At 36.1% G+C, this 17,166-nt stretch overlaps 1 protein-coding gene across 13 annotated transcripts in view; it reads right to left on the bottom strand.

Moving 5' to 3' along the window:
• Positions 1–17,166, bottom strand: part of CSNK1G3 (casein kinase 1 gamma 3) — a 167,747-nt gene that overhangs the window by 115,343 nt on the left and 35,238 nt on the right. For all 13 annotated transcript variants that reach the window (XM_004384283.2, XM_023738677.1, XM_023738674.1 and 10 more), the window contains 2 exons: positions 12,595–13,023; positions 6,732–6,772 (listed from right to left, as the gene is read on the bottom strand). In XM_004384283.2, the coding sequence (XP_004384340.1) occupies positions 6,732–6,772; positions 12,595–12,772 (219 nt within the window). In that variant the 5' untranslated portion in view covers positions 12,773–13,023. The remainder of the gene's footprint in view (positions 1–6,731; positions 6,773–12,594; positions 13,024–17,166) is intronic.

The raw sequence follows: 17,166 nt of genomic DNA, 5'->3' as shown, positions 1-17,166 counted from the left end.
AGAAGTGAGACAGGTTATATCACAACAGACCCAACTGAAATTAAAGGAATCATAACAGAATACTATGAAAAACTGTACTCTAACAAATTTGAAAACCTAGAGGAAATGGACAAATTTCTAGAAATTCACTACCTACCTAAACTAACACAAACAAAGGAAGAACAACTAAATAAACTTGTAACAAAAGAAGAGATTGAAAAGGTAATTAAAAAAACTCCCAACAAAAAAAAGCCCTGGCCTGGACGGTTTCACTCGAGAATTCTACCAAACTTTCAGAGACGAGTTAACACCATTACTGCTAAGGGAATTTCAGAGCACAGAAAAAGATGGAATACTCCCAAAATCATTCTATGAAGCCAGCATAACCCTGATACAAACCAGGTAAAGACACCACAAAAAATGAAAATTACAGACCAATATCCTTCATGAACACTGACACAAAAATCCTCAGCAAAATTCTAGCCAATAAAATTCAACAACATATCAAAAAAATCATTCACCATGATCAAGTGGGATTAATACCAGGTATGTAGGGATGGTTCAACATTAGAAAAACAATCAATGTAATCCATCACATAAATAAAACAAAAAACAAGAACCACATGATCTTATCAATAGATGCACAAAAAGGCATTTGACAAAGCCCAACACCCATTCATGATAAAAACTCTCAACAAAATAGGAATAGAAGGGAAATTCCCCAACATAATTAAGAGCATTTATACAAAGCCAACAGCCAACATCATCCTAAATGGAGAGACTTTGAAAGCATTCCCCTTGAGAACGGGAACCAGACAAGGATGCCTTTATCACCACTCTTATTCAACAGTGTGCTGGAGGTCCTAGCTAGAGCAATTATGCCAGAAAAACAAATAAACAGCACCCAAATGGGCAAGGAAGAAGTCAATGTATCTCTATTTGCAGATGATATGATCTTATACACAGAAATCCCCAAAGAATCCACAAGAAAACTACTGGAACTAATAGAAAATTTCAGGAAAGTATCAGGATACAAGATTAACATACAAAAATCAGTTGGCAAAGGTCGAGAAGGGAGAGGGTTGACATGTTTAACCAATGTCATAAAAAAATATGTGTACTACTGTTTCATGAGAAACTGTTTGTTCTGTAAGCCTTCATGTGAAGCACAATTAAAAAAAAAAAAAAGAGAAAACAAAACAAACAAAAAAAAATCAGTTGGATTCCTCTACACCAACAAAGAGAACTTAGAAGAAGAAATCACCAAGTGATTATAACATAGCTGAAGTCAGCACAATCAGACCAAACCAAAAGCACGGAAGTTTCCTAGATACGTCTAAACACTTTGAGGAGTGAAGTAGCTGGGGCTGAGGGCTGGGGACCATAGTCTTGGGGGACATCTAGGTCAACTGGTATAAAACCAAAAACCAAACCCATTGCCATCTAGTCTATTCTGACTCAGAGTAACCTTATAGGACAGAGTAGAATTGCCCCATTGGGTTTCCAAGGAGCGCCTTGTGGATTCGAACTGCCAACCTTTTGGTTAGCAGCCATAGCTGTTAACCACTATGCCACCAAGGCCCATAACTGGTATAACATAGTTCATAAAGAAAATGTTATACATCCCACTTTGGTGAGTAGCATCTAGAGTCTTAAAAGCTTACAAGCAGCCACCTAGGATACATCTATTTGTCCCTTCCTGTCTGGAGCAAAGGAGAATGAAGAACACCAAAGACACAAGGAAAATATTAACCCAAAGGACTGATGGACCACATGAACCAGAGACTCCACCTGAGCCCAGAAGAACTAGACGGTGCCTGGCTACCAACACTGACAGCTCTGACAGGAATCACAACAGAGGTCACAGATAGAATGGGAGAAAAATGTAAAACAAAATTCAAATACATGAAAAAAAGAACAGGCTTAGTGGTCTGACAAAGACTGGAGGAACCCCCGACACTGGCCTCTGGACACTCTGCTAACTCAGAACTGACACCACTCCCAAAGCACATTTTTCGGACGAAGATTAGACAGGCCTATAAAACGAAAAATAACACACATGAGGAACGTGCTTCTCAGTTCAGTCAAACACAGGAGACCAAATAGGCAACTCCTGCCCAAAAGCAAGATGAGAAGGCAGGAAGGGCCAGGAGCTGGACGAATGGACACGGGAAATCCAGGGTGGGAAGGGGGACTGTGTTGTCACATTGTGGGGATTGCAACCAATGTCACAAAACAACATGTGTATAAATTTTTGAATGAGAAATTAACTTGAGCTGTGAACTTTCACCAAAAGCACAATGAAATTTAAAAAAAAAAATACAGAATGCATCATGAAGGAAGAGAAAATGGAAAATACAGAAGAAAAGATTAGAGACCTATATAACACAGTTAGAGAGTCTAATATGCATTTGATAAGGGTCTCAAAGAGAAAAGTGGGCAGAAGCAATATCTGAAGTAATAATCAATTCAAGAATTGATAAAGGACAACAAATCACAGATTCAAGAGAAATGTGAATTCTAAACAAGATAACTAAAAAGAAATTAAGCTAGACACGTTATAGTGAAACTATGACCATACAAAGACTTCAGATAAGGAACTATTAAAATCTGTTTAGAAATGTCATTAATCATTACCCCAGATGCCAGAGAGTTGATTTTAACTCATAGTGACCTCTTCTGTGTCAGAGCAGAACTGTGCTCCACAGGGTTTTCAAATGGCTGATTTTTCAGAAGTAGTTCGTCAGGCCTTTCTTCCGAGGCACCTCCGGGTGGACTTGAACCTCCAACCTTTTGGTTAGCAGCCAAGTACATTAACCATTTGCACCACCCAGGAACTCCTGTTTACCATTCCAAAACCCGTTGCCATCAAGTCAATTCCAATTCATACGAAGATGCAAATCAAAACCACAATAAGATATTACCTCACACCCACTAGAATGGCTGTCATTTTTTTTAAAAAAAGAAAAGGTGTTGGTGAGAATATGGAAAACTGGAAAACCCTCATCCATTGCTGATGGGAATGTAAAACAGTACAGCCACTGTGGAAAACAGTTTGGCAGTTCCTCAAAAAGTTAAACATAGAACTACCATATGACCCAGCAATCCAAATCCTAGGTATATACCCAAAAGAAGTGAAAGCAGGAACAAAAACAGAAACCTCTACACCATGTTCACTGCAGCAATATTCACAATAGCCAAAAGGTGGAAACAACCTAAATCTTCATCAACCGATGAATGGATAAACAAAATACAGTACATGCATACAATGGAATATTACTCAGCCATAAAGAGAAATAAAGTCCTGATGCATGCCACAACAAAAATGAACCTTGAAAACATTATGCTGAATGAAATAAGTCAGTCACAAAAGAACAAATATTGTATGACATCATCTATATGAAATACGCAAATGAACAGCGGCCAAAGTTTATTAGTAGTTACGAGGAGTAGGAAGGAGGAAAAAGGGGGGGAGTCATTGCTCAGGAAGCACTGAGTTTCTGTTAATGTTGGTGGAATAATTTGGAAAAGGATAGTGGTAATGAGTGCATAAAACGTAAACATAATCAACATCACTGACTTATACATGTAAAAATTGTTCAACTAGCAAATGTTTTGTTATATATATTTTACCACAATTTTTTGAAAAGTCAATTAGAACAATTATAACCATAAGAATTATTATATGAGAAAACAATTCAGCTTAGTTCTCAAGAGACAGGAAGGTACAGTAATTAAGAGCATATACACTGAAACTAGATTGACTCCACTCCTTACTAGCTGTGTGACTTTCAACAAGTTACTTAACCATTCTGTATTTCAGTTCCCTCATCTGTAAAATAGGGATTAAAAACTGTACTTTTCTCATAATATGTGTCAAGTACTTAAAATAGTACCTTCCACATCCAAAAAATCAAACCCATTGCTGTCAAGTTGATTCGGACTCATAGTGACCTTACAGGACAGGCAGAACTACCCCCATGGGTTTCCAATGCTGTAATCTTTCCAGAAGCAGACTGCCACATCTTTCTCCCAAGGAGTGGGTGGTGGGTTCGAACCACTGACCTTTGGGTTAGCAGCCGAGCACTTAACCACTGTGCCACCAGGGCTCCTTACTTTCCACATAGTGAGTGCTATATTACCTATGCTTCTTCAGTTAACTACCTAAAAGTACATAACCTTAAGATATAATAAAAGATGCCCAGTTATGCAATCATAAGTGAAATTAAATACATCATTTACTCAATAACTAAGTAAAAATAGAAACCCAGATCTAACTTAGTTGAGTCAGTTCAAATTGAATCCAGTACTTTACTAGCAGTAAAATTTTATTATACCACCATATAACAAAAGTCTCCCTACCTCATGATAACATTTTAATTATTGGTGGACAATAGGTTATTATATGAGCATAAACAACAATAAATGATGGTAATGACCAAAGTCGAATTAACAAAATATCCTGAAACAAAACAGCTGTCTAAACTAGGGCAACATTATCAGATAAACATAAAATCTTTATAAGGACACCAAAGCCGAAGTAGTCACTAAAATCCACTCTCTGAACACCATGTTATCAAATAACACTTTTATTTGTACCAAAGTACAAAAATCAGGCAGCACTGAAGGCATAGATACATAATATTTTCAAGTGATTACTTTTATGGCAGGTTCTGAACAAGATTTTATGTTATTTGCTGCAAAAAGATACAACAGATACAAACAGAAACATATAAGGAAATGACAAAGTACCAAACTATGGTCCAATACGGTTTACGTGAAAATTTTTCTGACATCCCAATACAGCCTTTGGGATTGATTTGAGGAGAACACAACTGCATACTATACTTCAGTCTCAAAATGCTAGGGACATAGATCCAAAAATATTCCCAATTCCTCCAAAGAACACCGGAAAAACCATAATAAGTATATGTAGTGCTGATCATTGTGCTTTTAAAAGGGCAATCAAAGCAGGACAAGAACAGTGGAGGGTGGTGGAGAAGAGAAGGAGAAAAACAAAAGGATGGAGTGATATGGCACGAAGATAAACTTAAAAAAGTGATACGTGTGTATACATACGAAGGCTAAAACATGCTACAATAAATGTTTACTAAGGCAGCAATGGTATGGACACAGTAAATAAGTTCCAAAATCCAAAATAATAGGACCTAAGGGTACCACTTAGTTACTGAAGCAGACAAGGTATGGTCAGCCTACAGCAGTGGCTCTTGCTTTGACACAATGGTTTATTTGCCTAAACATACGAAATAAATATCACTCACATGCAAGACATACTCCCAGAAGGAGAGCTGCTCACTATCGGTCGTTGCATCAATAGCACAGAAGATGGGTTTCACCACACTGTGCGCCACTCCCATCCCCAATCCCCATACAATGTTCTAGACCACTGGCCTAGAACACGGGAAAAGGAAGAGTTCTAAAGAAATGAGACGCAGCAGTGCCTATTCAAATACTGTCCAGTCGCTGTATCCTGGGCCCTCCCTACAGTGAGTCACACAAACTAACTTTCCTTATCCTGATTCCATACTCACAATGGAACCTTGTAATTTTAATCTGGCTTTCCATGTAGATCTATCCACACTGATCAGAGCATTCTAGACCTGTAATAGTAAAATACCTCATTATAAATTAGAAATTAACCCTTTGTAAATATTTATACCTCTGAGAAACAGAGATAACTTAGGTGAGATGGCCTAACTAGATTTTGTGTCATAAAGTCAAGGTTCAGACCTTAAACCTGTGGTGAACTCAACTAGATAAATAATAGTCCAAAGTCTCATGTAAGCCAGCCAGTCTTTCCTGGTGGCACCACAATCACACCATGCATCTTTACTTCCCAGTGAAAATAAATAGCATTTGTTGCAGTGAAACTTGGTCTATACTCACAAAAATATTTAAAATCAAGTAATGCAGCTTTTCCATCTCATCCCAAAAGTTTTTCTATTTCCTCCCATTTGCCTCCTCCTTCAATAGGTTAACTAACGTTTAATAATAATAATCTCACATTGTCCTGGTAACAGGTTATATTGGCAGAGACAAGGTTGAAAAAGGCAGGCAGACTGGGAAAACCAAACCCTGCATAACTCAGGGAAAACTAGCTGGCAAGCCAGACAGAGAAGCTGTACCAGAAGAAAGAGAGTTATGTCTTATGGAAATAATTTCCAGATCCCAACTCTTCCAAAAGAGGTATCTCTGTCTTACAACTGCCATACCAGGCACATTTAGGACTTTAACATAGCTCTGTAAAGAGTTTACTTCCCCTTCTATCCACATCAGGCATTTTTGAATCCCCAAAGGTCAAGCAATAGCCAGCTTTACTACATATAAAGTATAAATGGTAAAACAGATTTTGGAAGGTACCTGAAAATATGTTTTCAAAGAGTGTAATCCTGAACGTAAATATGCTTTTGTTTTGTCCAAATGCTTGGATCAGAAAGAGAAACCTTGCTTTCTAATTTTTATCTAATTAAAAATGCCAAAATGCTAGCTTTCCTAAATTAAAAATGGTGTCAGAACTCAAAAACTCATACAATGTTGCCAAGGTAAGGAGATTGAGTTGTCATATATTGAAGGGACATGATGATGTTCTGAGCTTAATAACAAAAGATCTGCTACACATATCACTTTTTGTTTTCAAATAAACAGTCAAGTTATAAATAACATGAAAATAAAAGATAATTAAAATATAAGTTAATAAGTAAGTAACAAGAAAATAAGAAACATGAACTTACCAGCTTAATTGCCACATATTCATTTGTGTATAAATTCTTCCCTTGGAGGAAAACAAAAGAAAGAACATCAGATTCTGTCAGTAATTATTTTTTAAAGATGTATTATGTAAAACTATAAGGTCAAAAAAGTAAACAAAAAGCACTGGTATATTAAAAAGCATAGGTTTTTGCTTTCAACTATTTAGCAAAAAGCTCAATGACAAGAAAATATTTAAAGTTACGATCAGCTCAATGATCGGTTGAGTATTTCACCTGGAGTCACAAATGATACTTTAGTCTGCTTACAAAAATCCAAAGATTCTGATTTTGTTGGAATATTGTACACAACTTAGAAAATAATGTCAAATACATGATAAATTTCAAAACCAGAACTCATATATAAACATAGGAATACAAGACTCTTCTCCCCAACCAGCACTTCATTTTAAATCCTTTGTTAGGGCTCATATTTAATCTACTAAATATATCAAATACATAGGAAAAAAAAAAACGTGGAACACATTTAAAATAAGAAAACTATTATTCAATAATTGGCTCTGATAAACTAGTTAATACTTTGAGGGAAAAGTGGATTATTAGTGCCTCATCTCATGACCAAATTAAATCCCAGATATTTTAAAGAGTTAAATATAAGCTAAAAAGCAAGAAAAAATATCAGCCCAATACATAAAGCCCTTTCTGAGCATAAAAACAATAAAACAAGATACTAAGAAGATCAAGAAGATTTTATATAGACTTGACTGCATAAAAAATTTTAAACTTCTGTATGTGGAAAAAATCTACTATACACAAAAAACAGCTAAATGACAAACCAGAATACAGATTTAGTATGCCTACTATGTAAAGAAGTCAAATGAGTAACAACAATCTTTGACACGGACAAATTGAAAATGATCTAGAAAATTCCAATGAGCATTCCAATCTATAGCCGGAGTAGGATATAACTCAGAATTTTGGAATTTTGGAATCAATAAATATATTAAGATAATTTGACATATAAATGAAATTTATGCTATCTTTACAACTGCATTAAAAAGAATTTAAACAAAAGAAATAGAGCAACCTGTGACTTCTGAATTTCCAATATTTTTCAATAAGCATGTATTACTCTCGTAATTACCTGTGAGTGCAAATGACGTTGGTTGCACTGGCTACTGAACATATACAGGCAACTGTCAACTTTCACACGTTATTTTCCAGCATAATACCCTCAACGTCCCTTTATACATCAGCTGATAAATGGCAGTAGTACTTCCTGGCAACGTTTCATCTTAGATGTGTTGTCATCTTTGTACAGTACTGTTTGTTCATACAAATACTATAATACATTCCTGAATTTTGTCTTCATTTTGTAAAAATGAGTGAAAAACGACTCATATTAATGTTGTTGTTGTTAGATGTCATCCAGTCGGTTCCGACTCACAAGGACCGTATATACAACAAAATGAAATGCTGTCCAGTCCTGCGCTACCCTCACAATCATTGCTATGTCTGAGTCACTGTTGAAGCTATTATGTCAATCATCTCATTGAGAGTCTTCCTCTTTTTCGCTGACCCTCTACTTCACCAAGCATGATGTCCTTCTCCAGGGACAGGTCCCTCCTGACATGTTCAAATTTCGTAGGACGAAGTCTCGCCATCCTTGCCTCTAAGAAGCATTCTGGCTGAACTTCTTCCAAGACAGATTTGTTCCTTCTTCTGGCAGTCCGTGGTATATTCAATATCTTCGCCAACATCATAATTCAAAGGCATCAGTTCTTCTTCAGTCAGAATTCCTTATTCACTGTCCAGCTTCCACATGCATATGAGGCAAATGAAAATACCATGGCCTGGATCAGGCGCACCTTAGTTCTCAAAGTGACATCTTTGCTTTTTAACACTTTAAAGGTCTTCTGCAGCAGATTTGTCCAACACAATGTGTCTTTTCATTTCTTGACTGCTATTTCCATGGGTGTTGATTGTAAAATGAAATCCTTGCCAACTTCAATCTTTTTATCATGATGTGGCTTATTGGTCCAGTTGTGAGGATTTGTTTTCTTTGTTGAGGCGTAATCCATACTGAAGGCTGTAGTCTTTGATCTTCATCAGTGACTGCTTCAAGTCCTCTTCACTTTCAGTAAGGTTGCGATATCTGCATGCTACAGGTTGTTAATGAGTTGTCCTACAATCCTAATGCCTTGTTCTTCTTCATATAGTCCAGCTTCTTGGATTATCTGCTCAGCATACACACTGAATAAGTAGGGTGAAAGGATACAACTCTGACACACATCTTGCCTGATTTTAAAACACGCAGTATCCCCTTGTTCTGTTCAAATGACTGCCCCTTGGACTACATACAAGTTCCTCATGAGCACAGTTAAGTGTTCTAGAATTCCCATTCTTTGCAATGTTATACGTAATTTGTTATGATCCATACAGGTGAATGCTTCTGCATAATCAATAAAACACAGGTAAACATCTTTCTAGTATTTTTGACTTTCAGCCAAGATCCATCTGACATCAGCAATGATATCCCTCATTCCATGTCCTCTTCTGAATCCGGCTTGAATTTCTGGCAGTTCTCTGTCAATGTACAGCTGCAACCATTTTTTTAATTATCTTCAGGAAAATTTTACTTGTGTGTGATATTAATGATACTGTTCAGTAATTTCCATATTCTGTTGGGCCACCTTTCTTGGAATGGGCACAAATACAGATCTCTTTCAGTGGGTTGGCCAGGTAGCTGTCTTCAAAATTTCTTGGTGTGGAGGAATGACCATTTCCAGCACTGTATCTGTTTGTTGAAACATCTCAATTAGTATTCCGTCAATTCCTGCAGCCTTGTTTTACACCAATGCCTTCAGTGCAGCTTAGACTTCTTCCTTCCGTACCATCAGCTCCTCATCATATGCTACCTCCTGAAATGGCTGAACATCAACCAATTCTTTTTGGTACAATGACTCTGTGTATTCCTTTCATCTTCTTTTAATGTGTCCTGTGTCATTTAACACTTTCCCCATAGAATTCTTCAATATTGCAACTTGATGCTTGAATTTTTTCTTTAGTTCTTTTAGTTTGAGAAATGCCAAGCGTGTTCTTCCCTTTTGGTTGTCTATCTCCAAGTCTTTGCACATGTCATTATAACACTTTACTCTGTCTTCTCCAGCCGCCCTTTGAAATCTTCTGTTCAGCTCTTTACTTCATCATTTCTCCCTATTGTTTTAGCTACTCGACGTCCACTAGATTTATTTGGTGTTGCAAATATATACATACATACGTATATGCATATATATTTAAATATATGTAGTTATTTTGAAATTATACGAAACCAATTTTTAATATAAAAATGGCCGAAGTACTACAGTACTATAGTATATACAGAAAGAGACAGAGCAAAAAACATAGTGCATATACAGTCGTGTATCACTTAACGTCCACAATACATTCTGTGAAACAGGACTTTATGTGATTTGGACACTGTGTGAAAACCATATTATATACAGGCAGTCCCTGGGTTACGAACATCCGAGTTACATACAACCTGCAGTTATGTACCAACTCCCAAGCCCCACAAAGCCTATTATATTAATAATTCAAGGTACATACAATAGTTTGCAATAAACGGGCACTACCTTGTATGCAGGAAACTATTATGTTCACTATGTTCGGTTACATCTGCTACATCCCATTCTCCAAATGGGGTTTTTGAATTTATGGGACCACGGACGTATATGCAGTCAGATGTTGCCTAAACGGACGTTATATGGTGCATGCCTCTGTGTGTGTGTGTGTGCGTGTGCGTGTGTGTGTGTGTGTAAAACAATATACATAGAGCTAATTTATGTAAATTTAATGTACATTTAAATAAATATATATATAACGGAGCCCTGGTGGCACAGTGGTTAAGAGCTTGGCTGTTAACCAAAATGTCGGTAGTTCGAATCCACCAGCTGCTCCTTAGAAACTCTATGGGGCAGTTGTACTCTGTCCTATAGGGTCACTATGAGCCAGAATTAACTTGATGGCAATGGGTTTTTTTGTTTATCTATACAACAAAAAAGAACAAATGTCTTGATATCTTTTTAAAGGAACAATCAATATTTTACTAAAATATGCAGGTATAGTGCTGGCCCTTTTCCATTATAATCTCAATTTAATCTTCATAATAACCTAAAAAGTGGAAATAATCCCATTTTAAGGCTGAGGACATTAAGGCACCAAGTGGTTAAGTGACTTTTACATTTCATGACAGCAGGGACCATGTATTTTTTTTTCCAGTATACTACCAGTGTCTAATCATGCCTCGTACATGATGGACATGAAATACATATTGGATGGATGGATGGATGAATGATATTGCTCAGGGTTAGACAAGTAAACAGTCTAGTTTTTCTAATTCCAAATCAGAAACACTTTAATAATCTCAAAGTCCGAAACACTTTAATAATCTCAAAGTATCTAGCTCAATATTCTTTGAAAATAAAATGTAAAACATTAACCCATTTAAGTATCTGAATCCTTATTAAATGCAACAGAGTCTGCCAGCCACATCATGTTACAGCTATGCACAAAGTGTGTGTGTGCCTTTTACTGGCTTGCTTTATCAAATATTTAATGTAGAGTAACTACACAAAACAGTAATAAAGAAGTCACTACAAATTAAGGTGTTTTATAAGATGAAAAGAAATATCTGAGTAAATAAACACAGAGCTAGATTTATTTATAAAAGCAGGGGTGGATAAAAGGAAAACTGTGAAGCCATATTTTCTTCTTTTTACGTTTAAAGTCCCAACTCTGGTCAATTGACTAGAGTCCTCAAGGTACCTGTATGCTGACTACTATATATTCATGCCACTTCTCTTCCTCATTTCCCTTAGATGGAAACAGCAACACCTCCACAGCACTAGACGTTAAAAGACAGGGCTTTTGGCCCTGAGTTTGTCATTAAACTGCTGCGTGACACTTGGCAGGTAACTTTCCCTCTCTGAGTTTCAACTGCCTTAAATGTAGTTAGGAGGTTGAATTAGTCCTATAGGGCCGCTATGAGTCGGAATCAACTCAATAGCAGCGGGTTTGGTTTTTGTTCTTTTTGGTTCCCAAATTTGCTTGATCATAAGAATGTTCTTGTTGTTATGTGCCATTAAGTCGATTCCAACTCATAGCGACCCAATGTGACACAGTAAAACTGGCCCATAGGGTTTCCTAGGCTGTAATTTTTACGGGAGCAGATTGCCAGGTCTTTTCTCCCACAGAGCGGCTGGTGGGTTCAAACTGCTGCTTTTTCGGTTAGCAGCTGAGCACTTAACCACTGCGTCACCAGGGCTCCTTGATTATAAGAATAACCTGAATCAATAATCTGAGTCCCTTGTTAAAAACAGAGATAGCTACCTGAGCCCCAACCCAGACATATTACTGGGAGGGTGAGGGCTAAATTACAAAGCTGTAAATTTCATTCATTTTATGTACTTTCAGTATATGACTGTGACTTTAAGCCACCGTATGTTTCTAAAGTGATCAGTTACTAAATGTTTTTAAATCTAAACAAATAGCCTAAATATCATTCTTAACAAATACACTGCAAAGTTTACTACAATAAAGGGATTTCTGGCAGCTATTTCAGCCATGTGGGCTTTTTTAATACTTATTTTCTCAGATTCTGGAGGGTTAATCTCAAGTAATTAGATACTCCTATACCAAGGAATTCCTTAAAAATAAAAAAATTTAAAAAACAAGTACATAAGAAGACATTTCCAATATCTTTATTCGTTAAAATTACAACTAAACAACTAAAGTAAACAATAACTAAATGATTTTCATTTACAAAGGATCTTCCATTAAAAAAATATATATTTCTAGTATAATGTAATAAACAAAATAGTCTTACCTAATCGTAATTCTCCAAAATTGCCACATCCAATTTTTTTTCCAACTCTAAAGTTAGGTCCAACCATTAAAACTCCAGAGGATGAAGATCCAGTTCCTCGAGTGTTGTGCCCCGATCGACCACTAGGCCGTGCCATTCTATCATCTGATTTGTCCTTGTCTTTCTTTTTATTATCCATATCAAGTTTGCGGTACTCCACTTTGAATTCTTTAATCAAGACAAGCACGCTGAAATAGGGTATTGTAAGAACAGGTACATCACTAGGTAACTGTACCAGGTGGACAATGTTAACATTCAAATTGTAGTAGGTAGTCAACTAACTGGCACGTGTTCATCCCATTCGTAAAATGACTTTTCTCAGTTGTCTTTTCAGCAAAACATGTCTTCAAAATTATCTTTTCAGTGACGTAAGCTGATATTGATAGAGAGCTAGAATATTAAGAAAAGAAAATTAGTCAACTAAGAGAATTGACAAACATATGTCTAGGAAATTAGATAATGTAAGTTTAGCCCATAAATTTCGCTATTTGTAGGTGCACACTGAAATCAAGCCACAATAGTCTTAAATTACCCTGTATTTTTGCACTTTAATACCAAACAGACCACAAAAATCTAACAAAACAAAGAAATCAGAGACTTAGTCACTTCTTGTTATGGATTGAATTGTGTCCCCTCAAAGTATGTGTTGGAATCCTAATTCTTATACCTGAGGATATAACCCTGTTTGGAAATAGGATTTTCGCTGTTATGTTAATTAGATCATATCAGAATGGGGGGGATTCTAAAACTAATCACTTCTGAGTTTAAAAAGATGAGACACAGGGACACACCCATAGATGGGAGGAGGGAGGGAAGTGTGAATCAGTGATGTCTATGAGCCAAAGAATCAAGGAACACCCTGGACTAGCTACAAGGATGGAATAGACATGGCCGAGGCCCTGATTTGGACTTTACACCTCCAGAAAGGCGAGAAAATAATTTTCTGATTTTTAAAAGCCACTCACTTGTGACAGTTCTGTTATAGCAGCACTAGGAAACTAAGACAGGCAAACTTAGGAATCTGGAAAAGTATGATCTTTAACCTGTAAGATATGATTCACCTGGTTCCAGAGGGTAGTCAGGATCAGAAGTACCACATTAGCAGTTGGTTTCAAAGAGGGTATTTAGATTTTTAGTTGGTGTGTGTTTCAGAAGATACACACACAAAGAAACACCCTTTACAGTACCAAATAGTTTTTAAACTGTAAAATAGTTCATATGAAATTGAAAAATAATTTTAAAGTATCATGTTTCTATTTTACTTTAGCAGAATAATAAAAACGAAGGTTTCTAAATAACCATTCATCCTGATGTGAAATAATTTTTTTATTAAAAATAGATATTTTACTTTTATTTCAAGAGACTTTTCTTATCCATGAACCTAAGAATTCCTGATCCAAAATTCAATAAATCATGTTAAGATTAGCCAACGCTTGGTCTTCTGTTTTTCTCCCTCCTCTTCTCTTTATAAGCCTCATTGTAACCTGCCTACTTTCAGATACTTACCTTTTTTTATTTTTTAAGAATCAGAATGGTCTCCCTATATGCATATAGGATAATTACTCAGAATAAACCTTATGTTTCAATTTCTTTAAGTTTTGGTTATTTTTAACACTGAAAACAGCTAATTTTAATAAGAAAATTTAATACTATTGTAGTAATGCTATTGTCATCCCAAGATGGATTATTTAATAAATTCATTATAAAAGCTTTATTCATGTCTGACAGGTTCACATGAGAACTTTCAAAATTAATCTTTAAAACAAAAACTACATTGACACCCTTTTAGCTCAGTGGTGAAGTCACTTCCAAGGTTCACCATTCAGCCAGGGATTGGACAGCCCCATAAAACAAAACAGGACAAATGAGGCACAGCAGCCCAGGGACAAGGGCTAGAAGGCAGAAAGGGACAGGAAAGCTGGTGATAGGGAACCCAAGGTTGAGTAAGGACAGTGCTGATGTGTAGTGAGGTTGTTAACCATTGTCATAGGGCAACATGTGTACTAACTGTTTAAGGAGAAACTATTTTGTTCTGTAAACCTTCAACTAAAGTGAGAATAGCAGCACAACTGAAAGGGCATAGTCGATGTCACTGAACTGTGCATGTAGAAATTTCTGAAATGGTGTATCTTTGGCTATGTATGTTTTCACCAAAAAAAAAAAAAAAGGTCAAGAAGGGAGAGGGTTGACATGTCATGGGGTTGTTAACCAATGTCATAAAATAATATGTGTACTACTGTTTAATGAGAAACTATTTTTCTGTAAACCTTCACCTGAAGTACAATAAAAAAAAAAAAAAACTACATTAAAACAGTAGAAAAGTTGAATAATCTATTATTAAATGTTATTAAAAATTCCAAGCAAATTTTGTTTTAAGAAAGTATAAAATTTTAACAAAATATGTGTTTAACACCAGGTACACAGAAAGCACAAAACATTGCTGAGAGAAACTAAAGAGGAGCAAATAAATGGCAAGAAATACGATGTTAATCGATTGGAAATTTTAATGTTGTTAATATGTCCATCCTTCACAAATTGAATCAACACAATCCCAAACAAAATGTCAACAGGCTTTTTTTTTTTAAATTTGAAAAGGCAGTTTTATAATGTATATGAGAGCAGCTAGTGGTGCAGTGATTAAAGCACTCAACTGTTAACCTAAAGGTCGGCGGTTCGAAACCACCAGTGGCTCCTCAGGACAGAGATGTAGCAGTCTGCTACCATAAAGATTTACAGCCTTGGAAACTCTATGGGGTCGCTATGAGTCAGAATCCACTTGATGGCAGTGAGTATAATGTATATGGAAATGTAAAGAATCTACAGTAAACAATCTCAGAAAGAAAAACAAAGAAGGCGGACATACACTACCTGATTGTAAGACTTAGGAAAGAAGTAAATAATTAAGACAGTGTAAAACTAGCATAAAGATAGATCAATGAACAGTAAAGAGAATCCACAAACAGACCTACACATATACAGTCAACTCATTTTCACTAAAGCACCAAGTCAATTCAATAAGGAAAAGAAGTGTTTTTAACAAATAGCACTAGAACAACTGCATACCTGTGTCGGGGGAAAAAAATGAACTTGACCCGTACCTCATTCCATAAACAAAAAAAAACAAAAATCAACTCAAAATGGATCATAGATTTAAACATAAATGCTAAAACCGTAAAGAGGAATACCCTGCAATCTTGAGGTGGGCAAAGATTTCTTAGAAGACAAAAAAAACCTTAACCATAGGAGAAAAAATTGGTAACTAGAACTTCATCAAAATTAAAAACCTCTGCTCATCAAAAGATAAACAAATGAAGTGCTGAATATCATCAAAGAAATATAAATTAAAAACACAATGAAATTTCATCTCACGCCCATTAGAATGGCTAATATTAAAAAACTGACAATATCAAGTGTTGACAAAAATGAGGAACAACTACAACTTACACATTGCTGGTAGAAGTATAAAACAGTATAACTTTGGAAAAAAGTTTGACAGTTTATTTTAAAGTAAAATATACACCTATCCTATGACCTATTAGACCACTCTTAAGTATTTAAGCAAGAAAAATGAAAACGTGTCTACATGTCTCAGTCAGGGTTCTCAAGAGAAACAGAACCAGTGGTACACACAGAGAGAGATTTACTTCAAGGAACTGCCTCATGTAATTGTGAATACCTGGCAAACACAAAATCTATAAGTCAGGCAACAGGAAGGTTGAAGAATAAGAGTGTTCAAGCAAAATGTCTATAGCCTGGAGGCAAAACACATTCTACGGAAACTCTCTTTATGTTCCTAAGGACTTCAACTGATTGATTAAGGCCCACTCACGTTATAAAAGGTAATCTGCTTTACCTGATTTAATTACATATAACTACTTTATGGAGTACCTGTTGTTGTTGTTAGGTGCTGTCAAGTCGGTTATGACTCATAGCGACCCCACATACAACAAAACAAAACACTGCAAGGTCCTGCGCCATCCTCACGATCGTTGCTATATTTGAGCACATTGTCGCAGCCATTCTGTCAATCCATCTTGTTGAGGGTCTTCCTCAACAATGGAGTATCTAGGTGGTGCAAGTGATTAATGTACTTGGCTGCTAACCAAAAGGTTGGAGATTCAAATCCACCCAGAGGCACTTAAAAGAAAGGTCTGGCAATCTGAAAAATCAGCCATTGAAAACACCATGGAGCACAGTTCTACTTGACTAGATGGCAACTTTTTTTTTAAACTACTTTATAACAGCAACTAGATTAGTGTGTTTTACCAAACAACTAGGCACCACAGCCTAGCCAAGTTAACAAATAAAATTAACACTCACATTACACAAAGACTTGTAACAATGTTTGTAGAAGCCTTATTCATAATAACCAAAAATTGGAAACAATCCCAAAACCCATGAAGATCAGAATAAACAAACTGTAGTATATTCATACAATAGAATATTGTTATTGTTAGGTGCGACTGAGTCAGTTTTGACTCACAGCAACCCTATACAACAGAATGAAACACTGCCCAGTCCTGTGCCATCCTC

Source organism: Trichechus manatus, unplaced genomic scaffold (assembly GCF_000243295.1).
Source record: "Trichechus manatus latirostris isolate Lorelei unplaced genomic scaffold, TriManLat1.0 scaffold00121, whole genome shotgun sequence".
NCBI lineage: Eukaryota > Metazoa > Chordata > Mammalia > Sirenia > Trichechidae > Trichechus > Trichechus manatus.
Note: the sequence above shows the minus strand (reverse complement) of the source record. Positions and strands in the feature narration are given on the sequence as shown.